At 44.2% G+C, this 26562-nt stretch overlaps 1 protein-coding gene and 1 long non-coding RNA gene across 4 annotated transcripts in view; one reads left to right on the top strand and one right to left on the bottom strand.

Moving 5' to 3' along the window:
• Positions 1-25562, top strand: part of SEL1L3 (SEL1L family member 3) — a 151574-nt gene extending 126012 nt beyond the window's left edge. For all 3 annotated transcript variants that reach the window (XM_057309665.1, XM_026514543.4, XM_057309666.1), the window contains 8 exons: positions 1204-1287; positions 8869-8959; positions 9094-9178; positions 10337-10446; positions 15061-15188; positions 15803-15905; positions 15986-16058; positions 24419-25562. In XM_057309665.1, the coding sequence (XP_057165648.1) occupies positions 1204-1287; positions 8869-8959; positions 9094-9178; positions 10337-10446; positions 15061-15188; positions 15803-15905; positions 15986-16058; positions 24419-24558 (814 nt within the window). In that variant the 3' untranslated portion in view covers positions 24559-25562. The remainder of the gene's footprint in view (positions 1-1203; positions 1288-8868; positions 8960-9093; positions 9179-10336; positions 10447-15060; positions 15189-15802; positions 15906-15985; positions 16059-24418) is intronic.
• LOC130543225 (uncharacterized) lies at positions 18214-21859 on the bottom strand. The gene is made up of 3 exons (XR_008958395.1): positions 21708-21859; positions 20567-20739; positions 18214-18606 (listed from the first exon to the last, which is right to left on the bottom strand). It is a non-coding gene; the product is annotated as an uncharacterized LOC130543225 (long non-coding RNA).
• Positions 25563-26562: the final 1000 nt, after the last annotated feature.

Genomic DNA, 26562 nt, shown 5'->3' with positions numbered 1-26562 from the left:
AAGATGAATACAAGTAGAGACTATGTGTGACCCACGAGGCTTAAAGTATTTACTCTCTTGCCTTTTACAGAAAAAAACCCCAGAACTTTGCAGACCTCTGCTTTAGACCACCCTCATACCAGTAGTCTGGCTTTTCAAAAGGTTTTGTTTCATAAGACATTTGAGAGCAAATCCAACCGGACTTGAACTCAGTGATAAAATTTGACCAAGACAGACTTGAAGCTTTTTATCATTATTAGTTAGGATGTTTGGTGTGAACATGTATATGTTTCATAAATTTTTCTTTTGTTATTGATTTCTAGCTTAATTCCACTGTAATCAGAATGCATTCTGAAGGATTTCAGTCCTTTGGAATTCGTTGAGGCTTACTTTGTAACCAGCATACGGTCAATTTTGCTACACCTGCTTTTTTTGTTTGTTAGAGTTATATCTTTTTCCAGCCTTTACTTTTTTAATCTTTTCTTCTTTTCATTTTAATGTGTGTCTCTTCTAAGCAACATATAATTGGGTTTTTGTGTACTTTCTATTTAGTCTGACAAGTTTAGTTTCTAATTGATATTTTTAGACCATTTACATTTAATGCAACTTACAGGTATATTTTGTTTTAACTCTGCTATTTTACTAATGTTTCCTGATTTGTCCCATCTGTTCTTTGTGCTTGTTTTCCCTTTTCTTACCTTTCCTTTATATTAATCAAGTATTTTTTTTTAATTTTATTTCCCCCTTCCATTAGCTTGCTAGTTATGTGTCCTTGTAAAATTCTTCTAGTGGTTGTAAATCTAAAGATTACAACAGACCAGTTCATTATCAGTAAAAATTCTCCAGGATAAATTAAAGAACAGAAAAAAAAGGGCGGGGGAACCTTATAATAAATCAGTAAACATGGTTTAATGGGGAGAGTACTAGAACTCTTGGTGAAGATTATCGTTTTTCATATCGGTGGGTATTTTTCATTAGGTAACTTTCATGCCTTTGTTTCCATACTTGGTAACCCCTAAGCATTCATAAGAAAAGGCACTGAATGCAAAGTTCTCAAAATGCATCTTTCTTTACCTTCTTAAGATTCAGTTCTGGTTTGTTGCTGTGTAAAAATTCTAACAAGCAAAATAATCCCCAAGTGGGATTTATTGAGATCATGTGAAGAAAAGAGCAATTATTTAATTTGCCGCAGTTTGGATATTTTCTCATTCCTTTTCTTTTCAGATGGGCAAAGCACGTAGCTGAGAAAAATGGCTACTTGGGCCACGTCATTCGCAAAGGCCTCAATGCCTACCTGGAGGGCTCATGGTAAGGTGGGGACCCACGTTAGAATGAACTTATTTAGCCCTCGCCTTTCAATTTGTCAGTGTAGTCTTATGAGATGGAGTCTTAAAATACAACCAAAAAAGCAATTTGCAAGGAAATCACAGCCTACCAGTAATGATATTCAGAGTATCACAGACTGATTGGCTGTTGATTGGAAAACATAGCATTTCCATGTTTAATTATACACAAAAATTAGTTCTCTAGGGGAAGCGTCCACATTCATCAAGCTGAGAGACACATGAATGTGTTGACTTCTCTTCCCTTCAAGCTTGTTCCTCTTGGTTTTAGAGTGACACAGCACAGGGGATCGTAGCTGAAACCTCTACCTCTCCCTGGCAGAGCACAGAAAGTTCGTGGGAAGCAGAGAGAGCAGTGTGTTTAAGGCTCAGGCTACATCCTTCCACTGATGTGTAACTACATCTTCCTTGGCCAAGAGCCTGGGATTACTGGAACTCACTCACCAGACCTCCAACGTCACAGCCAAACAGATTCCCCATTTTATCTTTCTTCTAATGGAGTTAACAAATCTCGTCTTGTACCCTATGGGATGAGGCGCTGCACTGAGAACTTGCAAATGCTCCGCGTTTGCTGTGCCTTGATTTTACAAACAAGGGCACACCTTTCCAAACTGCAAACTCCACCCGATTCCATCTTTTTTTTTTTCTTCTGCCAGTCCTTCCACTCTGTCTTACTTTTCCAGTGGGCCATATTTTCTTGACTGGTTTATTGCCCAAATGATCTGGGTATTTCAGTAATAACTAAAAAGGGTATGCAAATCAGCACATATCCCATTGGTCCACTGCCTCAAAGACATTAGACCAGACCTATCGTAGATCATTCTCTGATCTGAACCTTAATTAAAAATTAAAATGTAAGTCCAAAAGAATACTGTTTTCTCCTTGGGTTCATGGGTGCCCACATAATCAGCGGATAGCATGTCAGTGAATGAAAATCTTAAGGCAGGGAAGTGAACCCAGTGAAAACAGCACCAAAAGGAATGTTTGTTATTATTATCCTGTGAAAGTTTATTATCTGTCGCCTCACTTAGCACAATTGGGAAAAAATTTTAATGAAATTATTATTTTCCACTTGCTACACCTTATAATTTATCTGGTGTTTTATCTTTTCACCCAAGTGAGCTTCAGTTTATAAAACTCCCAAATTTGAATTTAATTTATTCTCTACTTCTCATCCTCCAAGCTTCCCACCCTTTGCTCCCCACAAGCTTCTTAGGGGAAAAAGAGCATTCAAATACCGAAGTGCGTATATGGGTTTTCCCAAAGAGAGAGCACATCTGTAAACACCCCCACACTGACACACACACACACACACACACACACACACCCCAAGATACTTGACACTATTTTTCCCATAAAGAGAGTGTCTATTAATACCTTACATTTCTTGGGGCGCCTGCGTGGCGCAGTCGTTAAGCGTCTGCCTTCGGCTCAGGGCGTGATCCCGGAGTCCTGGGATCGAGCCCTGCGTCAGGCTCCTCCACGGGAAGCCTGCTTCTTCCTCTCCCACTCCCCCTGCTTGTGTTCCCTCTCTAGCTGGCTATCTCTGTCAAATAAATAAATAAAATCTTAAAAAAAAATAGCTTACATTTCTTGCCTGCTTTTCAATTTATCATCACAAAGGATGTCAGGTAGCACATTTTAAAATTCGATATGAAGCTCGAGATGAATTAAGATTTTTGTGACCTACTGTCCTTCTTACAATATTCAGCCACAACAGGAGATTGGTTTTTTTTTTTTTTTTTTTTTTTTTTGGAGCGGGAAGGGGGAAATTAAGTGTGTTGTACACTGTTCGTGAGTTCGGGTCCAGGTCAGCCGACTTTCCTGAGTATACTTCAATGCAGGCTGATTTGCCATAAGCTGCAGAGGATGCCACGGGCAGGGCTCGGGCAAGTTTGCTGCCTCCTTTCTTTCTTTCTTTTTTTCTTTCTTTCTTTTTTTTTTAAGATTTTATTCATTTGAGAGAGAGAGAGCACACAAGCAGGGGGAGCAGCAGGCAGAGGAAGAAGTAGAGTCCCCACTGAGCAGAGAGCCCATCGTGGGGCTTGATCCCAGTATCCTGGGATCATGACCCAAGCCATAGGCAGACCCTTAACTGCTTAACCGCCTGAGCCACCCAGACACTCCGCCTCATTTCTTCCTTATGAGAAGTTATCTGCAGTTTCTCACGTGGCCCGCATTCTGTCTGACCTCTGGATCTTTGGACTTGCTGTTTCCTCTGCCCAGAAGTCCTCCCTAACTCCTTACTCCTTTTAAGATCATGATTGCCCTCGTTGATGGCCCTGTGATTTGTACCCCAGCGCCCAGCACCTAGTGGTAGCTGGGAAGTGCTCAAAAACAAATGCATGCATGATCTAAGGCAAATCGAACAACCACAACTCCAGGCTCATGAGCAGTATATAAAGAGCCTGAGGGATTCGGAGAAGGAAAAGATGCTGTCTGGTTTGTGGGACTTAGGTCGGCATTCATGATGAGGTCAGCAGATGATATGACCCTGAGGGGTGGGTGGGATTTCCACTTGGCTGTGCAGGGAAAGCATTTCTGGTGAAGGGAATAGCAGGAATAAAAGCAAAGAGATAGGAAAATTCTGGATGAGTCTAGGAAATTTTAAGCCACGAATTTGCCTTCAGGTAAGATTTGTAAAAGGGAGTGACAGATAACAAGACTAAAGAGGTGCTGCTCTATGGAACTTTGAATGGCAGGTCATACACTTTTTACTTATGAGGCAGTGGGGAGCTATTGATAGTTTGGGGAGAGGGTAGTGACGTGACAGAGCTGGGTTCTGAGATGTCTAACCAGACAACTGTGTTTGATGGTAAAGAGAAGGGGAGTCTGAAGGGGCGTGCTGGGTCAGAATCCAGGTGAAAGGAGCTGAGCGTTGACCTGGCGATGTGGCATAAGCCAGTTGAGTTGTTTCTCCCTTCTTCTGTCATACAATAGTTGATACGTATGAAGTGATATGTGCTATATATAGGTTCTCAAGCGTAATGATAAAATGGACATGTGTAACCCTAGGTAAGAAAATGAACAGTTGAAGCCCCCTGCATTTCCCTCCCAGATTAAACCCACCCCCACCCACAGTCCCCGGAAGTAACCATCACCCTGAGCCCGCTGTTGATCTCCCCTTGCTTTCTTTATAGTCTTGTTATAGATTCTTAAGCAGTAGATTTATTTGGCTTGTGTCTGAGCTTTATATTACTGGAACCATATTATATATAGTTCAACTGCTTTTTTTTTTTGAAGATTTTATTTATTTACTTAATACAGAGAGAGAGAGAGTATAAGCAGGGGGAGTGGCAGGCAGAGGAAGAGGGAGAAGCGGGCTCCCCGCTGAGCAAGGAGCCCGACGTGGGGCTCGATCCCGGGACCCTGGGATCATGACCTGAGCCGAAGGCAGGTGCTTCACCGACTGAGCCACCCAGGCACCCCTGCCTTTTTTTTTTTTTTTTAACACAACATTATGTTTCTGAGATTCATATCCCCGATGCATGTATCTGCGAGTCATTCATTTGTATTGCTGTCGTACACCTCACTTCACTTACCAAGTTTTATTTTAACACACATCTGAGCCCTTTTTTGTGGTTGTTTTTCAGAACAATGTGACCACGAACATTTTTTATGCATACCGTGGCATTCATAGGAAGTTTCTCTAGAATATAAACTTAGGAGTGGGGTCACAGAGCAGGCACTTTATAAGATAGCATTCACCTTTATAAGATAACGCCAACTGTTTTCCCAAAAGATTTTACCAACTTACTCGCCTGTCAACCTTGTATACATTTTTGTTTCTCCACATCCTTGCCAATCTTGGTGCTGATGCGAAGTATTATTAAGTTTCCATCTGGATCCGAAGCCTCTTTTTCTATCAACAGGAAGAGACATCTAGTATCCATTATAATGGGAAAATCTTCATCAAAATATATTTGAGGCAAAGTGCTTCTATTTCCTCCCGCTCACCAAGTCCTGAAACCCACCCTGGGGTTAAACAGCAACTATGGGAATGTTGGCCTCCCCACACCACAACGTGGCTTTTTTGGTACCATCTATTTTGCTTTAATAGAACTAAATCACCCATCAGTGTCGCAAGTCCATCCCCCTTTTTCATTTTCTGTGAGTGAATTTATTCTGGACGTTATTTTCAAATTACATGTGTCAGTTTGATGAGCTTGTGTTTTTCTGTGTTGTTCCAAGATTTATACGGGATAGTTTAAGAGAGGAGCATGATGGGGAAAAGGGCTTTTTGCTGTGTAGGCACAATACGGGAGATAATGTTGTCATGCCTCAGGCTGTCCTCGGACACCAGAAGAAGTCAGCGAAGGAGAGGCTGGCTGTCATGTTTCATTTCTCTCTGCCTTCCCCCTCTGTGTGTTTGATCTGTGAGCTATGTGTTTTATTGTCCTTTGTCTTAAATATGCCCCAAGTATTGAACCCAGGAGACTAGCCAGATTATGGGGCTTGAGGCAAGGCAAGTAGGCGTGCCAAGTTCCAGTTCAAAGATCCACCTTTCTGCAAGAGACCAGGGGTCCCGAGTTCCGTGGAGATCCCCAGATTTTTTTTTAATCCTTTCATTTTGAGCTGCTTCGGGCATTGGCAGAGAAGAGCACAAAGAAAATCATATAATTGTTTGGGAAGCTTCTCAGAGGTACTCAAATTCACAATTCACAGTAAGCAGTCAAAGGATTGATTATTAAGATGTATCATCATAAAATTCTCTTAAGTGTATGTGCTGAGTCGGAAATGGGAGGATAGCAAATATGCCCCTGAATGCGTTCTTTACCACAAATCCCCTCCTCTCCACGTCCCCTGCCACCCTCATCCCTGTTAGAATGACTATCCAGGGGACAACTTCACTTGAGCGCATTGGGAAATGAAGCTTACAGCTCTGGTAAGCTTCCTGAGCCTTGAGGAAATTCGGGGAAAGGACAGTATAGCTTTGTGGCTTGTCTTTGGGCTTCCTGCCCACAGTTAAGTGCTGCATACATGTTTGTTCCACGAGTATAAATATAGAAATATCTGTGATTAATACTTCTGGGCACTCTGTGTTGAAACACGATTAAATAAGAACAAAGCACTGGGAGGCTAAATATGGGTAGGATTTCTGCAGAAGTGTCTTAAGAAGCTTAAGAAGCTGAGAAAATCTGGCCTTGAGAGTTCTAACCTTCCCCTGCGGATGGTGGTGGTATGGGAGCACACGGCTTCGGAGGATTGCTTCTGCAGGACGGAAGACAGAGGTGGATTTCCCTTCAGTGATTCTGTTGACATCGATGTGTCATAGACATCTCTTTTTGATGGATTTCAGTGCTTCCTCAAAGGAAATGCTTGGGAATTCTATGAAATTTCCTCTTGGCTTCTACAATAATTGGACAGTGGAAGTCTTCCTATAAAACTCGTCCCTCCCTCCCCTCCCCACCACCAAAGGAACTTTAGAGACAAGATCTTGTCTTTGTAAAGTTTATCCTAGTGACTCAGTTCTTCCGGGAAGCGTCAGCCTCCTGCCTCCCTCTCACGTTCTAACAGTCTGCCCGACTGCTGTCAAAGAAAACGTCATTTTGGTTACATTTGAATAATGGGAGCCACGTCCCATCCAGTAATGGCAGCAGAGGGACCTGGCCTGACATGTGACCTTGAGCTGGCAAGCCTACACCAGCTCCTTCCCGCATCCATCCCTGGGGGAGACAGGCACTGGTTCCAATCCAAGTGCCTCCAAAGAAACGCCAGATTGTAAGACCTTAGAAATGGGTCCCTGTCGCAGAATGATGGGGACCTTCTGCCAGGCCTCCTTTGCACACCCCCCATCTGGGGTCTGTTCTGAAGATTCTTGTCACAAAACATGATTTTTGCCAGCTGTGTAAAAATACGCCCAGGCAGCTTTTGTGTTGTTCTTACGGCTGCCTTTGTGGGCTTGTTATCTGACTTGCGGTGCAGGGGACAACTGCCCAGCCAGCCTCGTCTCTCTTTAGCATGAGTCATGGCTAATTGGTCCGCTGCCTTGGGTGTCTGGGAAGCTGAGAATCAGCTCACTCAGCAGCTACATGGCCCATGACCTGCACTGTGTCCGATTGAAGATCTCACTGTCCTAATTTGACCCCCAGTCACCTCTCTCTGTCCCCAAGGGATAGGCCACCAGAAGCTGCTTTAACAGAGCAGAAAAAATGATTTCAGAATCTGCTTTCCTTATTTCCCCAGCCCCACCAGAAGCCAGTTTTGGGGTGGAGCTGCAATTAGCAAAGAGTTCTTAATGTCCACTCCTGAGAATGCAAAATAAGCTTTAGGAACGACGATATCTGGCCAAAATAAAATTTCACGCATTACCTGGGGAACACAAAGAAAATGGAGGAAATCATAGAAGTAAAAAGAAGAAAATAAAATGACTTGCTTCTTATCACCTAGAGAAAAGTACTGTAAGCATTTTGATAGCTAATTTTTAGGTTCTATTTCTCTCCCTGCCTATAGGCACACGCACGAGCTTGTGAAGTGTACACTCGGTTTTATTTGTTTTACAAAAACGGAATTGCTCTGTTTCTCATCCTGCTCTTTTCTTTTTTAACTGAGTGGAAAATTTTGCGTAAACATCTTTCTACGTTTTTGAATTCTCCTCTACATTTAGCACACATCTAGCATCATTTTTAATGGCCTTATCTGAAAGTGGCTGCCCCGTGGGGTAATTTAACTACTCACTGATTTTCAGATACTTAAGTTGCTTCCAGTGTTCTTTGTTCACATAAACGGCTCTGCTGTGAACTCTGTTGCCACAGAACCTTTGCACATGTTTCTGCTGCTTTAGAATAAACCTTCACAAGGGACGACTGTTGGCCAAATGGAATGTGCATTCTTAAGACTTCCCACATTTAAGGGTTGGATTCACCTGCCCTCCCACGAGCCCTGGCCGTAGGAATACATCCATTCCCCCAAACCCTTGCTGCTACTCTGTCTTATGAATCGTGGGCCAGTCTTTCAGCAGATGAACAGTGAACCATCATTGTTTTGCCATCATGCAATTACTAGTGGTGTCGAACATTTATTTTTCTTCTGTGTGTTTTGGCCATTGGAATCAAGCCCCTTGTAAACTCCCTCCCCTCTGCCAAACTTCAAATGCATCACAAAAGCTCAGCTTTAATTAAGCTTGTTCAGAATTCTAAGCCCCATGAAGCCTTTCACAAAACAGAGGACCCGAAAGCACAGGGCTTTTTCTAAATGCCACTTATCTCTTCTAAGCGGGGATGGAAGAAGGATTCAAGGACAGAAGGCTAATAGACAACCCAGCCAGCATGCCATTCACTGTTCGGCCACTAGAGGTAGCTGTTGCATCAACTAGCTCTCCAACCTTATCAGTGAGTTCAGCCTTTAAGATAGAAAATAAATCAGTGCATGCAGTATTTTTAACAACAGTATTTATTTTAAAACACACACACACACAACAAACTCATGATTTTGTGGCTTTAAAAAAACTGCTTATTTTGTGCCCTCTTATGCTTGAATATAAAGCTCTCTGTGAATATTAGTAAGAGCCACTATATGAAATTTATTATTAATCATCTATTTTTAGGCACGAAGCTTTGCTGTATTATGTTTTAGCAGCAGAAACTGGAATTGAAGTGTCACAGACAAATTTAGCACACATCTGCGAGGAGAGGCCAGTAAGTAAATGTATTCTTCTCGGAGCGGAAGCTGTAAGGTTAAGGATAATGAATTGGGTTTTATGAAGGCAAAATTAGTCACTTGGCTGAAATATATTAATGAATTAACTTTTTCTCCCCCTTCACCCCCTTAGGACCTGGCCAAGGGATACTTGGGTGTTAATTGTGTTTGGAGATACTATAATTTCTCTGTTTTTCAAATCGGTGCTCCTTCATTTGGTATGTATAGAAAAATGGGTGCTAAATGGAAGCATTGGAGTCTTTTAATCTTTAGTAACAGGAACATCTAACAGCTTTGTGTGAAGTATGATATTTCTAAACAATTAGGAAAGAGTGTGAAAAATCTCTGCTATTAAGATCATGAGTAAACTGCTGTCAGCCTCAAGCAATGGGCTTCTCCTCTTCCGTTGTCCACTGAATGCTTGAACCCGCCATTTCTTCAGAGTTGGTGAGAATTCAAAAGAGAAAGCTATTCTGGAGAGATCTCTGGGCCAGTTATTTGCCTTTTGGCCTTCAGATGTATCCCTGTCTCACTCTGCTCTGCTCTGCTCTGTATGGGAGGAGCTGAGCCCCTGCAACTGCGGTTCCCAGACTCCTGTGTCCTTGGGCATCTGATTGGTTTCAGCCAATGGGAGGTGCCGGCAGGAGATTGCTGGGTGGGAGGAAGTGAGAAGTCCAAGTATTTCTCCCCATCTCTCTCTACTTTGGGCTGGGTCTCTGGCAATGGCTGTACGCCCATGGTTCCAGCTCCTGCCTAGCAGGCCACCCTCTGTGGTCTCCGGTGGTCCCAGATCTAGGGATGGTAGTAGTTTCCCATCTTACTGTTCTCTGGATTGTTGGTTGTTCCCCCATTTGCCGTTTCAGCCCTTCTAACACCCTGGTAACCAGTTCCCAGTGTTGAAATCCATCTTTTGAACTACTTGACATAGATTCTGTTTTTCTGACTAGACATTGAGTGATACATACACCATTAAGCAAAACTTTTTCCGAGGGAAAAAAATATATATATACATGGCTTAAACAGAGTAAAGAAATACCCACCAGTCATCAAACTCAGGCAGTAAAATTTTAGATGTCAAATAAAGTGCCCAAAACAATCTTGTCCAATTGGGCTGTAAGGTTGCAGACTGGGATTTTCACAGACACATTTGGGAGAGCTGCCCAGCAAAGCAAGAAAATGTGCCTAGAAATGGTGGTGCTTGGTACAAAAGGTTTTCCTCCCCCTCCCCACTCCCCCCCCCATACACAAAGGAAATGATGATGTTATGTATTCTGTCCCAGTAGGAAAAACTCAGTCGTGCAACTGAGCCAACCATTGAAAACGGCGGTCTGCAACAAAATCACTTCACAAATGCGCCTGTGCTTTCTGTCCTGCAGCGTATTTGAAAATGGGAGACCTTTACTACTACGGCCACCAAAACCAGTCCCAAGACCTTGAGCTGTCCGTGCAGATGTACGCCCAGGCAGCACTGGATGGAGACTCGCAGGTAAGCCACAGAAACGAGCTCTGGGTGGTGTCTGTGTGTGAGGCCGCAAGGCCTGGAGTCCTCCCAAGCCCTCCCGTCTTTACCTGCTTCCCAGTTCACAAAGTCATCTCTCGTCCGTTCTCACAGCTCTGTGAGGACACGAACCGTAACAGGGAGCCTTTATGGGGCACAGGCTATGGTTGCCACCCCGTTCTCACAGCAATCCCATGAAGGTGGGGATGATTATAGCCATGTTATAGTGGAGGAAAACAAGACTGCAATCAGGTGATAAATTGCTCAAGGCCACACAATCGGGTAGCAGGTGAAGCAGCCCGAGATCCTAAAGCCATGTCCTCCGGCTCCAGGTCCAGGAGTCTTTCTACCAGATTCCATCAGACTAACTCACTGTGTAGAAACTGAAGAAACTGGAAGTGCGATCAAAATGACAGGGGATTTGCTTGTAGAGTTGGGCCAACACTTCGCTGATAGGAATTTGCTCTTGGTGACTTTTTGGGGGGGAAACTTCTTATTTCGGAGGATTTTTAAATTTAGAGAAAAGTTGCAAAAAGAATACAGAGAGTTGCTCTATACCAGTCAGCCAGCTTCCCCGAATGTGTCATGCACCTGCCACAATCCCGTCACCGAACTAGGAAGTCAGTGCTGGTTCAGAACCATCAGGGGCACTTGAGGCTTGCCCTTGGATTTCACACATTTTTTCACGAATGCCCTGTTTCTGTTCCAGGATCCCATCCAGCCTCCCACATCACATTTAGTTGTCCTATTTCTTTAGTCTTCATCAATTAATAATATAGTTCCTCAGTCTTTGTCTTTCATGACCTTGATACTTAGGAAAAACACTGGTTGGGTATTAGGTAGACTGTGCCCCAATTTGGCTCTGTCTTCTGCTTCCTCGTGAATAGAATGAAGTTATGCATTTTGAGCAAGGAAAGCACAGACGTGCTCTGTCCTTCTCAGTGTATCACACGAGTGATGTCAGTACGTTTGAGTACTGGTGAGGCCGAGCTCAGTCCTTGGTTAAGGCAGCTTCTGCGGGGATTCCCCCCTGCAAAGTTAACATTTTTCTTTCTAATTTATATATATCCTGGGGAGATCGTTTGCAACTCTGCAGATATTCTGTTTCTCCTCAAATTTCTGTCCACTAATTTTAGCATCCTTTAATAGATCTTGCCTGCAATGATCATTAGTGTGCTGTGTTCGTGGTGACCCTCTGCTTCTCTCTCTCTGACATTTGCTAACCGGAATCTCCTGTGAGAACCTCAGGGTCATTTTCATGATGGAACTCGCAATGGTTGATGCTTTCTTTCTTTCTTTCTTTCTTTTTTTTTTTAAGATTTTATTTATTTATTTATTTATTTGGCAGAGAGAGAGAGAGCACAAGCAGGGAGAGGGGCAGAGGCAGAGGGAGAAGCAGGCTCGCTGCCGAGCAGGGATCCTGATGCGGGACTCGATCCCAGGACTCTGGGATCATGACCTGAGCCGAAGGCAGACGCTTCATGCTGACACCTTCTTGGGGTCTGATTATAGAGCAAAAGCTGGACACTCATCCCTATCTTAGTTTTTGTTTTGTTTTTTAAGGAGGTACGACATCCGAGTATTTCTTTACTTGGGTTAAATCCCCACGTCTTTACCCCTTCATCGCTATTCCTACCCAGCAAGTCACTGAATTACTGAGTCTGTGTTTTCTCTTTTGCAAACTGGGGATAATAGTATTTAGCTCATAGGTTATGAGGATTGAATGTTATTAAACATTCAGCACCGAGTACACTCAATGGACGTGATCTTTCCTATTATTATGTCTTCTGGAATGAAATCAGAGTTGGTGCTGAAAGGACTCTGTATAGAGCCAAACTTCCTTTGATGATATCTGTTGGCCCTCAAATTTAGAGGACCTATTTTTTCCTTCAATTCTGATGTTAATTTTTTGGAAAAACAATGTTCTAGAAGCCTTAAAAGATCATTTCAAAGGAAAATAAAAATTGAAGGGTGCTGCACAGCCCCATGGCGGGGCCTTCACTCCTTGCCGTCTTCCTGTCCCCCTCCAGCCACTGCCCACAGGCTGTATCTCTGTAATGTCAGCCAGAGCGTCCCCGCCGCTTAGAAAGTCCGTCTCTTTTCACATATTATCAGGATGTGTGCATTTTACTGCATAGTCTCCGTAATTATTAATTACTCTTAACCACTGCCCCCATTCGGTTGTGCTGATGGCTGTAATTTATTCAGCTTTATCTTATTAGTGGATGTTGATTCTCGTTTGCTAATTGATTCATTGACTGGGCACCTGTTTATTCGGTCCTGCCAGGTCTTTGACACTTCTTAGCGGTGGGGACAGAAGAGAAAAAGGTAGACAATATTCTTGCCTTCTTGGGATTTATAGTGTATTAAGGAAGACACAGAGGCCTTTTCCTCTTGTGTGGCAATGCTATCCAGTGCTTTAGGGGATATGTTCATACCTCCGTCTTTTATCTCCATTTGAATGGAGAGGGCTCGTGTTACTGAAGCAAACAGTCCAAATGGGCTCATGGCGACATAATAATAGCATATGGCTGATGTGTTTTCTGAAGGGGTTTTTCCAATGAGTGGTTGAGTGCTGGAAAGGAAATGAAATCTTGTCAGCACTGGATGTTTTCATGACTTCACTTTTAATTATTCTCATTTATAATTATAAGTTGATAATGTCCTTTTTTTTTTTTTTTTTACATTGCATTGATTTGATTACTAGTGGCAATGGCCATTTTTTCATAGACTTTATGATCATTTACTCATGGTATATTTTATGTGGATTCTCTATTCATGCTCTTTTCCTATTTATCTATTGGAGGTTTGATACTGGTTTTTTTTTAAGATTTTGTTTATTTATTTGATAGAGAGAAAGAGCAGAGTGAAAGAGAGTGCAGGAGCAGGGGGAGCAGCAGAGGGAAGGGGACAAGCAGACTCCCTGAGCAGGGAGCCCAATGTGGGGCTCTTTCCCAGGACCCCAGGATCATGACCTGAGCCAAAGGCAGACACTTAACCGACTGAGCCACCCAGGTTCCCTGATACTGTTTTTTTTTTTTTCCATTTAAATCATAATTAGTTCTTTACATTTGCCCAGTAGATAATGGACCTTAAGCTGTTACATTGCATACAAATATTCCCCTAGTCTATTTTTCCATTTCTTTTAATTTTTCTATTTTTCCAAGAGACATTAAAAATTACATAAAGTGATTTCTTTTTCTTTTCTTCTAATATCCCAAGTTTTAAGAGTACCTTCCTTTTAAAGAGTGGAGAAATAGTCTATTTACTGCTCGTATTAAGTGTGTGTTATGTGTGCATCTCAAAGATACAACACTTTCATCTCTTTAGAGGTTACGTGGCAGCATAATGAAGGTAAAGATTTGAGACTCTGGACCCTGTCTGCTTGCATTTAAATTCCAGCTCTTTAGAGGTTACGTGGCAGCATAGTGAAGGTAAAGATTTGAGACTCTGGACCCTGTCTGCTTGCATTTAAATTCCAGCTCTTGCCCCTGTCCAGCTGTGTTACCTTGGGCAAGTTCCTTAACCTCTCTGCGCCCCAGCTTCCTCACCTATAAAATAGGCTAATAGTACCTATCTCAATTTGCTGTTATGAGCATTAAGTGGATATATATAAAACAGAACAATGCCTCACATTATAACAGCACTCAGAAAATGTTAGCTGCTGTTATTTTTATCATAATTATTGCATAGGATGGTCATGAGAGGCCTGGTGTATACAGCCTGTTGGGGGTGATTTTCATGAGATCCTTGTCCGTGGCAACTGAAAGGAAAGGTCAAAGGGAGGATAAAGTCATTAAAACATGACCAGGAATTCTTTGAAGGGCAACAATGCCGTTTCACTTGTAAATCCCTAATGGTAAGTAACACATCACTTCTTGTTGATTTCTCGGTGGGGCCACATGCTCCGCTCGGGAAGAACTTTGCCCTCTACTCTCAGGCTCTTCACTCTGGTTTTTTTAACTGGATCTGCACTGCCCAATAAGGCAGGTCCTACCTCTGAGGGTCAAGAACAAGGTGTGTAAGGAAGAAATAGGGAATTGTGTCCGAGTGGAGCTGTGCCAAGAAGATCATGAGAAGCTTTCCGCCCCTGGGCTAGGAGAGCAGAGACAAACCCCCGTATGTGACTTTGCGCATGAGAGAGACTGTCTACATTAGCACGTCAGTCAGGAGGGGCACCCCCACCGGAACATTCTGTCAGATTTCCGACAAGCCGATGGTGTCCCAGAGCGTCATCTCCAAGTGATAGACATCGCCTTCAGCTTGGTGTTCTGGTTTGTTGATGATACAAGGGCACGCTTTCCAGCGAGTTCTGTCTTGAGAGAATGAGCAGGAAAGGACAGATTCCCCTGGGTGACTGGCTTCTGAGCAGATGGCGCACAGCATCTCCTGAAAGCCTCCTGGTCCTCCTGCAAATAAATTTCTCAGATGCATATATTTAGGGAAACAATCCATCAATGAAGATGACAAAACCATCTGGCTCGAGGGACTTAAAAAAAAAAAAACAACCTAGAGGTTGTAAAGGTTTACATTCTGATGAAGGGTGTGTGTCTGGGGTTTATTATATGGAGTTGATGAGTTTGGTCTGTGGCTTGTTTCCAGGGATTTTTTAACCTGGCTCTGCTAATTGAGGAAGGTGCTATAATCCCGCATCATATTTTGGATTTCCTGGAAATTGACCCAACTATCCAGTCCAACAACATCTCCATCCTCCGGGAGCTGTATGAAAGGTGAGTTCAGAGGCTTCTTCAATGCCGTGGAATCTGGGGGAACCCACCTGGGTGGTGTTTGCTTCTTGGTTAAAGTCAGAGTTTCTCTTGTTACGTAACACCGGCTGTTATAAAAAGGGCTCTAGGTTTGTTTTGATTCGAGGACACTCAACTGGACCCAAGCTATTTCCTTTTTTAGCGTCTGAGGCTTACTCTACAGAATGTGCTTCATCTGAAGTTAAAGTGCTGACCAAGGTTTCCCAGGAGAGCGGAAAGAATAATGTGTCTGATTAGACCGTGCCTTTCTGCGAGATAGGGAAGCGTTCTGACGTCCGGACTTTGGACAGGCGCTCGGACAGGAGGATCGTCCTGGCGGCTCCGTGTCGGGGTCCTCCTTGCCCCATTAGCTTTTTATGAAGGACAGGACTGATCTTTTTCTGAGGCTTCTGCCAGACAGGAGCCTGGGATCTCAGGGCAGCCCCAAACCCTTTAGAACGGGCTTCATTTCTTTTCCATCTCAAGCGTCCCCATTTGCCCAAAGCGGGAGGAGGGTTTGAGGCTCTGACAATGCGGGTCATGGGTAATGCCCCCAAGTTTGCCGATTCCTCAGGATTCCCTGGGCTTTTCGTGCACAGGTGCTGGAGTCAGAGCAGTGAGGAGTCCTTCAGCCCCTGTTCCCTGGCCTGGCTTTACCTTCACCTGCGCCTCATCTGGGGTGCCGTCTTGCACTCTGCCCTGGTAGGTACCGTCTCCCCCAGCCGTGTCCTCGCGGTCCCTGCCCTTTGCCAGTCATCTGACTCATGCTTCGGATTCTGCAGATCTACTTTCTGGGAACCTTCCTGCTGTCTGTACTGATCGCCTGGACCGTGCAGTATTTCCAGTCTGTTTCAGGTAAAGATTTCTAAGAAGCCAGGGCAATATAAAAATGTAGGGATTCTTTTTCCCTACAAAAAAAAAAAAAAAAAAAAAAGACACTTTCCCTCCTCATGCCCTTGACCATGCTATTTCCTTTCATTAGATGAGTCATTCACGGGGTGGAGGATTCCCCCAGGCTGGTACCATCATCTCTGGCTGCTGGAAGGTCCCAGTTATTGTTATATTTGTCAAAGTAAGCCAGGATTTTTTTAAATAAGAAGCTTCAGAAATTGAACCCAAATGTCTTCTCCCATTGAAAATACATCCATTGTCAATATCCTACCTCCATGACCTTAGAACCCAGCGCTGAAGCCCGTTCCAGTCTGAATTCTTCCTATTTATTCCAGTCAAGGAATCAGATGTGTGGGATGATAAAGAAACCCTCATGATGAGTGAAAATACCCAGCCACGTGGATTCAGAAGGAGGGGCTGAGGAGGAAGACGAAGGGAGCATGTAGTTTAGCGTGATTTCCACCGCTCCCTGTTATTTTTCCGAGCTAGCGTCAGGCCATGGTGAAGGAGATGGGACGCCGCCGGAGCTTCTGTTCGGGCTTGGAGTCCAGGCTCGGCTGCTCATTAGCTGTGTGACTGATGGCGAGTTATTTCACCTTCCTGATCTCCCAATTTCCCAACAATAAAATTAGGTTATAATAGTCGCTATTTCCCGGGGATGTTAGAGGGGTTCAGTGAAAAAAATACACAGGATGCTTACCCACGTGACGACTGCAAGTAGTCTTAGCCATTATATTTCTCTGGCACATAAAACCCTCTCAGTAAATGTGAGCTCTTACGCTCGTGTCCCCTATCAGACCACGCGACGGAAGGCTTTCGTGCATCAGGTGGGATATCACACACTTAGCAGGTGCGCAAAGTCGCAAACTGCTGTCAGTGGAGAATGACAATTTTCCGCCCTGTTGGACGGCTGCAGAAGGACATAATCACCCACGAAGACCAGGAGGGACATTTACAAATGGGCACATTAGGACTGGACATGGCATTGGAGCATTTGCTCAGCCACCATTTGTGTAGCAGATAATGAAAAGCGAAAGGAGTGCGTCTCACCACAGATTCGATGGTGGGAAGGAAGTCTCTGTTGCAAGAGGCGAATGCAGAATCATTTCCCTCTGATTTACCTGAGGAGGTTAACAAGGAGCCATCAAAACCTATCCAGATTTGATGCCCCGTTGTATGCCGGCTTATAAATTTTCCTCATGCAAATTCTGTCCCGTCCCTAAATTTGTTGCCAGGTAGAGCACATTTATTTTGCATCTTGTCAGTGTTTTCCATTTCAAATTATCTTTGTCATTTTTACTCTGTAGAAATATTGTTATGATTATTACAAATGCAATTCCGTTAGAGGAGCTGAAAATTGTCTTTATGATTTTATGCTAGCTGGTAGCCATGAAAATTCATGGGCTGGTGGAATTGCTTTTAGCCGAAGTTGTCTCTTTTTCCTGTCTTCCTGTCTGCATTATCAGTCTCTCCACATTCTCGCCTCCCTGTCCCTCCTGCCCTTTGATATTTTTTCCCTTTGCTATGTATCCTTTGCTCTTTCACACACGTTCTTCCTTTTTTGCAAACTCGTTCACTTCCTGTGCGTAACTCCCTCCGTGTTGCTGGCCTTAGACCAGTCTGGATGGGCTCTTTGATTCTGTGCCCTTCATTTTACAGATGAAGCGATCGAGGCCAAATAGATGAAGGTGTCTGCCCCAAATCACAAAATAATGTCCAAGAAAGGACCAAGGGCAGCAGGATTTCAGGCTTTTTCAGACTCGCGATACAGTTGACCTTTGAGCAACTGGGGTGGGGGGGCGGCTAGGGACACCCCCCTACCCTACAGTTGAAATTTCTCATATAACTTTTGACTCCCCCAAAACTTCACTGCTGCCTCCTATTGACCAGAAGCCTCACTGAGAACATAAACAGTCAACACATATTTTATATGTTATGCATATTATATGCTATATTCTTATATGAAAGTAAGTCAGAGAATAGAATTTGTTATTCAGAAAAACATAAGGAAAAGAAAGTCCATTCACGGTGCTGTACTGTGTTTATCAAAAAAAAAAAAAAAAAACAACAACCCAAAAAACTTGTGGAAGTGGAGCCATCCGGTCCAAATCTGAGTTATTCAAGGGTCAATTGTATTTTAAAACAGTGGTTACCATTCTGTCTCTGACTTATTGTTCCCTTGTACAAAAAATATTTTGTAGCACATTTTTGGTAACTTTAAATGAATGGTAATTATCCTGCCTACACACATATTTTTAAAAGTAATGCCCTAACAGCAATATAAAGGAGAAATAAAAAGAAATGAATCATAATAAAATGACAAGTATTTCAATATGTAAATTCTAGCCCCATACTCCTTACTGTAACGTGCACATGAATCACCCCAGGATCTTATTTAGTGCAGATCTGATTCAATAGGTCCAGGGTTGGCTCTGGAATTCCACATTTCTAACAAGATTTGAGGTGATGTCCACACTGTGGTTCCATGGACCACACTTTGAGTAGGAAGGGTCTAGAAGAAAAAAGAAAAAAAAAGTCTCCACGTTATTTCCAAAATGTGCCCTAAGGGTGCCTACCAGCCCTGTTAGAACGAGTGTCGAGTTAAAATACATAGTAAATTACTTTCATATTTTTAAAATCCTCCACATAAGTGCAAATTTTCCAATAACTTTGAAATAGGGGGCGCTGGGTGGCTCAGTCGGTTAAGCGTCTGCCTTTGGCTCAGGTCATGATCCTGCAGTTCTGGGATCGAGCCCTGAGTGGGGCTCCCTGCTCGGTGGGACATCTGCTTCTCTCTCTCCCTCTCTCTGTTCTTGCTCTCTCTCTCTCTCTCTCCAATGAATAAATTTGTAAAAAAAATCTTTTAAAAAATCTTTGAAATAGGAAGGTACTGTGTCAGTGATTAGGCCATGGGGCGGGGGCCAGATCGGCTCAGAGGAGCAGGTGAGAAGGCCGCTCAGAGGGCCAAGTTGGCACAACTGGTGCCTTGCCCTGAACCTGGTTGGTGCCTGAGGTCTCCTGACCGCCCCAGAGGGTGGCGCCCTCTAGCGGATGCTGGTGTGAAGCAGGCACAGGAAGGAAGTCTGGGTGCTGAGTTCAGACAGTTAAGAGGGACAAAATTTGAAAGTTAGCAGCCTCCCCTACGTAGCCTTGTGGAAGGATTCTGCTCTAAGTTAGGGATCTTTGTCATTTCGAGATCTGCATTTTTCTAGTCAGTTGTTTTTAAAAATTAGTGATTTATGGTCAAACATTTAGATTGAGCTGTCCATCCATTTTGCTTTCGGCTCCAACTACCTTCATTTTCCTCCTGAGTTTCTGTGTCCTGTGATATCTAGTCCGCACTCCACCGCGTGTGCCACACTAAATTGTCCCGTGTTCAGAAGGCTAGCAGTAGCTAATAACACAGGCTCGGGAGTCATGCTGCTAAGGTGCTGGCCCTGCCACTCACCGTGTGACCTTGGGCAGGGGGGGGAGCCCGTCCGTGCTTCAGTTTCCCTTTCTGTAAAATAGCAGCAGTAGCGGTACACCTACTTCCCATTGCAGTGGAGAGAAGCAAATAACCAGATAACAGGGTGTAAAGTGCTTAGAACTCAACAAATGGTAGCTGGTAGCTCCCAGGAATACTACCCTGGGGGCATTCCCCTTGCAATAAAGCATGCTGACACCAAGCAGCGCCTGCAAATACCTAGCTTGGGTTATCTCAGTAACAGACACAATTCCCAGAGCCTCATGGGTTTTTCGATGTTGTTAGACTCTTTCTAAGACATCAAACTCTTTTTTAAAGTGTCTAAAAGATATTTACCAGACTCTCAAGAGAACCAAAACAAATATATGAAAATATCACACGTCTGTTGTTTCCTTTTAAGGGAACTTATTTTTTCTCCTGGCTTGCATTCCACCAGGCAGCTCAGTCTTTTTTGAGGCCGAGGCCTCCCAGGGGAGCGCAAGGGTCCCTGGGTCTAGGACCACTCACATAGTCACCAGTCTGAGAGCAGAAGGCACACTGCCCTGGGCCGCCTCTGTCCCTCCAAGCCCACTGGCTTTGCAGCTTCTGATCACCAAGAGTCCCACCAGCTTTGCTGTCCACTTTTTCCTCCCCACACTTCCTTTCTGAGATTGCCGAGGGGGCAAGATAAGGGCTTAGTGGCCACCGGTACAAACCACAGCCAGGCTCAGCCAGCTTCCCAGGTTCCAGACGCTCCTTCCCCCGCCTTGCTGAGTCTCTGAAGTGCTCCACCTCTCCCCTGTCAGGCCCGCCAAGCATAATTGCCTTAATGGACTCAGGCTTTTGGGGAAAAAACACAAAAAATTCCCAAAGCAAAGTGTGTCTAGAACCGATTCCATTTCTGCCCAGCCAAAAGTCCCCCCGGAGACCGAGAAAGCATGGAGGTAGGCTGGCTGCCTGAAGAAGGGTAAAGAGAGGACAGAGGGACAAAACGGAGGGTACCCTTCCAGAGAGAGTCTGGACTTACCAGTATTACCGGGAACTTGATGTCTCGGTAGAAGGCACAGCATAGAGCGAGACCTGGCGAACCAGCAGCTCCTGGGTACGACGAGGTAACCTCTTAAACCGATGTTGTTCCATTCAAAACAGCCGGAATTGAAGCCAACTTACTCTGTCTGCTCAAGTGGTTAGCCCAGTGGTCTTTGAAAACGAGTAGGATGATATGAACAAGATTAATTACACCGTTTCTCCTCTTTTCCTGTCCTCTACATTTCCACTTAATGAGGTTGCTACTAAACTTACAGTGAAATGTCAGAAAGTGGCGTTCATGGAAAAAAGTAGTAGCCTTCAAGTCAGAGCTGTTTAATGGCGAGATTTCACTTTTCTCATTACCCTTGGCGCTGACCCAGTAGCTTCACTCATGAGAAATAGTTAAATGACATGAATCTTATACTTGTCCTGGGGTCCCGCTAGATCTAGAGGCCCAGGTGAAGTAGGCTAGATCTTATTGATTGCACAGGATTTCCAAGGTTTCTCCTTCCCAACCCACCCCCACCTCACCCCCATGGGCTCTATCTTTGCAAACATTATACTATCTCAGGCCTGACCCAGTATATTCCCTCATATTCTTTTCTTTTATGCTCCCATCTGGTCAACTGGCAAGCAGACCTTTTTCCCGCGATGACCCACCGTAGGGATTGACAAACCTTTTCTGCAAAGGGCCAGATAATAAACATTTGGGGCTTTGAGAGTCATCTCAGCTGCTCGGCTTTCATTATAGGGCCAAGCGGCCATTGACCGTACATGAAAACTGAGTGGGCATGGCTCGTTTCCGATAAAACTTTACTACAGGTGTGAAAATCTGAATCTCCTATGTTTTTCACCTGTCACAAAATATTATTCCTCTCTTGATTTCTGTTCAACCATTTAAAAATGGAGAAACCATTCTTAGACTGCAAGCCATCCGAAAACAGGCAGTGAGCCCCATTTGGGCGGTGGGCTGCAGTCTGCCAAACCCTGGTCTACCCCACTCAGGGCCAGCTTCCGATTATTCTCACTCATGTACAGAATAGGGTCCCCCAGGCGGCAAGCAATACAAAAATCCCTCCGATCTGGCTCTGGCATATACTCTATCCTTTCTGAAACAGCACACTTATTTTCCTGGTTACCTTGATTCCAGTCTGGTAATCAAATTAGCACGCATTTCAGGTGAGCAGAGACAAAGAGGCCACTTTAAAATGATGATGGGCCGTGGGGGGCTCGTCCAGTGATTGCAAACCCCCTGATGGAAGGGGGGCGTTCTCCCGTGGATGATAACAAATTTACTGTAGAAACATCAAGCATTTTTATTATGTTCTTACAAGAAGATTTAAATGGTGGCATGCTAATTATGCATTCCTTCTACATTTACACATTGGCACTTTTTTGTTTTAATCAGAAAACTGATTGCTGATTTATCTTGTTACCATGGTGATTTAAACTTTTTTTTTTCTCCCAGAGCTTGAAAAGGAAAAAAAAAAATGCATGCCTTAGTACTTCGTGAACTTCCTCAGAGATCATCAGAAAGATAAATCTTAGGGCCCACGGGGGTCTTGGACATCATCCGATCCAAGACCTGTGAGATTCAAGCATTTTAGGACTGAAATGTCTGCCGCTCAGTACCCACCCCAAAGTCACCTATTAGTAGCCGATAAATGAGACTCTCCCAGACCCTGTTTCCTGACTCCAGCCAATGGTCTTTGTACCATGGCACTGGGCTTCATCCTTCCTGCCATGGTTAGATCACCCGCCAGAGTGATGGCTTGAACCTAGAAACTTCACGTCGTTATATAATACCCTGGTTCCTCCTCCCCGTCCCACCAACCGCCATCATTGTCTTTCCTGTTCTCTCAAAACTGTCTCTGGATCCAGAAAATATACTGTAGCTGTTGGAAGGGGTTCCTAGGAAATTCCATATCCAGAAAGGCAAGGGGCTTCGGAGCTCATTCCTGAAGTCCCTGGAATGGCCTCGCGGAGCTGGAACTCTCGAAGAGTTTATCGAGAAATCAGGTCGTCAATGTGGTGTCATCTTCTTAAAGTCAATACATTGCAGGATGGACCCTGGGAACCCTTAAAAATGGTTCCACCTACTGAAAATTGTCTAAGACTCAGGGACTGCCGAGCTTGATTAAGATTGCTGCTCAAAGACAAGCTAACAATTGTTTGCACAAACGCTGGCCCCTGTCTGAGCCAAATGTCACGCTTGTCTGCAAACTGCTGTCCCCATATCACAGATGAAGAGACCGCAGCTCAGAGAGGTTGAAGAACTGGCCTAAGATCACTTATTTGGTAAATGGCAGAGTCACGTGACTCCTGGCTTCAAAGCTTTGCTGTTTCTCTTGCTTTAGAGTTTCTGCTGTTTTCAGAAGCTCCAGGGGCCTAAAAGAGCTGGAGAGACCCCAGACTCAGACGCACCAACTAACTCTTTCATCAGTCCTGCAAGCCACGTCCCTGAAATTCATAAATCCTAAAGCACACTTCCAGGGTGAAACAGACTATCGCCAGTACTGATGGCTCACATTTGTGGAGGACCTGCACGGGCCAGACACTCTTCTGGGCACTTTGTATACATTAACTCATTTAATCCTCGCAACAATTGAGCGTGGGTGTAGATACTTCTATTTTCCCCATTTTTTGAAGGCAGAAGGAGACAGGGGATTTGTCCAATCCAGTATCACATACTGATAACGGAGAGTGGCCAGTTTCCAGATCCCACAATCTGATGAACCAGGATACATCTCAGCCTCAGTCCAGAAAGCAGGGTGTGCCCGCCTCGGCACTACTGATACTTGGAGCTGGATCGTTCTGGGTGTAGGCAGGTTATCCCCTGTGTCGTAGGATGCTTCGCAGCATCCCGGCCTCTACCTACGATCCACCAGCAGCAACCTGCCCTCCAGCTGTGACCACTGAAAACACCTACCGATATTGCCAGGTGTCCCCCGGGAACCAAAATCACCCTCTTTGAAAACCACTGACATAAAGTACAGAACTTTAGAAGCTTCCCTAATATTTATGGTGGTTCAACCTTTTTACTAAAGGTAGATTGATAAATAATTAAATCGAATAATTATGATTTTAAAACATTTATTTAAATAACATAATTTAAACCAAATTTGATACTTCATCCAATGGGAATAAGAATGTGAATAAAACAAACACTCCTTTCTGATGGACTGGTATAATTCATAGCTTGCATTGCGTCAACACCATGAGAGAAAAAGAGATGACCGGGGGAGACATAGACCAGAGAGTTGTTCATCTGTCCTTTCCTTGCCTCCTTTTCTTTCTTCCTTTCTTTCTTTCTTTCTTTCTTTCTTTCTTTCTTTCTTTCTTTCTTTCTTTCTTTCTCTTTCTTTCTTTCTTTCTTTCTTTCTTTCTTTCTTTCTTTCTCTTTCTTTCTTTCTTTCTTTCTTTCTTTCTTTCTTTCTTCTTCCTTCCTTCCTTCCTTCCTTCCTTCCTTTCTTCTTTCTTTCTTTCTCTTTCTTTTCTTTCTTTCTTTCTTTCTTTCTCTTTCTTTCTTTCTTTCTTTCTTTCTTTCTTTCTTTCTTTCTTTCTTTCAATGCAAACATTTGCCTAGAAGTCACAGCATAAACGCAGAACTTGGAATCCCAAGATGTCAGAACCATCAGAGATCTTTGCACGTCCATCCCAATCTGCCATTTTATAGGAGGGGACACCAAAGTCCAAGGAACCTAGATAATGGGTGTGGAGTTACTTATCTATTGGTGTCAGGGCCACTGGACCAGACGCATCTGCCCTGGCTTGCGAGGGGCTGGGTGCGGTTGTGTGTCTTGCACGTACTGGTTTGCACATTCAGCACCTGCTGTCCCTGTCTCTGCAGCCAGCGGTTCCCGTCCGACACCAGCCCGGGCCTCCGCAGACCCCACGGCTCCCACCGCAAGTCCAGCTGTGACTCCAGCTGCAGATGCCTCCGCTCAGGACCAGCCCACAGTCCCTAACAACGCAGAGCCTGGAGAGTGAACTGTGCGCTCCAGGTCTGTCCCGCTGAGAGAGAAGCCCGTCAGCAGCTGGTATTGGAAAGCGGGGTCTAGGGCATAACGCTGATAAACACCTTACATGTCTTGTCAACTGGATGCGAATTTTGCACTTGGTGTCTTTTTTTTTTTTTTTAATCCAATTACAAGGAAGTACCCAGAGCAGGCAGTGGGTAAACCAAAGGTTCTCAGACAAAATACAAGGAACATCCTGATTACAGGGGCGTGTCGGGGAGGTTGACTGGGTCACTGCTGAGTCCATCCCTAGTGACCGTGTGCATGGGGGGGGTCATAGTTTGCCCGCTGGTGTATCTGACTCCTTATACCCTGAGATGTATTTTAAGAATCTTAGCCCCTCGTTCGTTCCCTTTCATTAAAGAACAGAAAACTGTGACCTCTCCACCCGTTAGAGAATCTTTCGGGATGTGTGTTGACCACAGCCCTGCTCCTCAACGTCCAAAAGGCAGATTTCAATTTGACTTCCAAGACCCAGCAGTTCTAAGGCATCTTGAAAGAAATCAGTTGTGGCTGGAAACGCGGGGAAGGAGACAGCTTTGTAAATGGGTTTACATTCTTCTCCTTGACTTTTTCTAGGGTCGTGCTTCCAGATCATTTAATGACATTGTTGGATATCATTTCCTTTTCAATTGAATCCATAAAATAACATTTAGAAAATTCTTAGTATTTAACTGTAGTCTTCTCCATGAATTACCCATTAGAATAGACTGGCGGCAGTGGAATATGCAGGAAATAAGCCTTTAGCTCATAGTTCCATCCCTACCCCTTACGCCTGCCTGAGTTTGTGTAAGGGCGCGTGTATGTGTGTGTGAGACAGAGAGAGGAAGAGAGAGGAAGGGGAAGAGCAGACTGTCCATACACCGTATGCTGCTAAGGCGGTAAATAAGTCAGTAATGCAATATCGTGGGTCCGAACTTCTCTTTGCACTACTTTATTTACGGTAGTAAATAAAAATTATTTTTATACCGTTGACTCCTGGGACGTGGCTTGCTTTCTTTCTTGTAGTTACTGTTGTCCTTATACAAAGTCGCAAGGTCCATGCATACTCCTTGAGGGGGCAAAAAAAAAAAAAAAAAAATAGAAGAGTCCTTCTGATGAGAGGGATTATTTCTGGTAACTTATGACGTTTACAGATATGAAGGTGGAAGGCGGCTCCTCTCCAGGGATCCCACGCTCAGTCTGGCCTCTGTGATGTTTGCACGGGACCAGACATCATTTTAGGGCTTCTGGCTACGCTGGGACTGTATTTATACCATATACTGGGTGACGTCTGCAGGCCGTGATCTTTCTCCTCTGTGTGCCGTGTAGACTGTTCTTGTTTTACCAAGGGCTGTCTTCCCTGCTTGCAAGAGAGCCAGACTTTAGAGTCCCATGACCCTGGATTCAAATTCTGATTCTGTAACTTTCTAGCTCAATAACCTTGGGTGAGTGATTAACCCTCTGAGTCTTGGATTACTGTTTATAAAATAAGGGTCATAAAATCCACCTCTCCTGATGTTCCATGTGGCTTAAATGAGATAATATAGGTAAAACCCCCAAAACAGTGTCCTGAACATGGTTGGTTGTTATTTTTATTAAAAAGAAAATTCTGAGGGGCGTCTGGCTGGCACGGTTGGTAGAGCAGGTGACTCTTCATCTCAGGGTTGTAAGTTCAGTCCCCACTTTGGGTGTAGAGATTACTTAAAAATAAAATCTTCAAAAAAAATCAAAAGAAAGAAGACTGAGGGTCCCCATAAAGGGCTCTTTGCTCTACCTGGATCCTCTCTTCCTGGTAAATGCTCAATCTTCAGTGGCTGGGATCATAAGACTGCAGACGGCTCACTGGGAATTGCCCTCAGCTCCAGGGACCTGCCCAAGCTTACGTCCTTGCAAGAGCGCCTCGTGGTCAATGACGTGTTGAGGTCTGGCAGGCTTTCTCAACCTCAGGACTACTGACACTTGGGACCAGATGGCTCTTTGTTGTAGGGGCTGC

Source organism: Ursus arctos, unplaced genomic scaffold (assembly GCF_023065955.2).
Source record: "Ursus arctos isolate Adak ecotype North America unplaced genomic scaffold, UrsArc2.0 scaffold_9, whole genome shotgun sequence".
In the NCBI taxonomy this organism is placed as follows: Eukaryota; Metazoa; Chordata; class Mammalia; order Carnivora; family Ursidae; genus Ursus; species Ursus arctos.
This window is presented reverse-complemented; position numbering and strand designations above follow the sequence as displayed.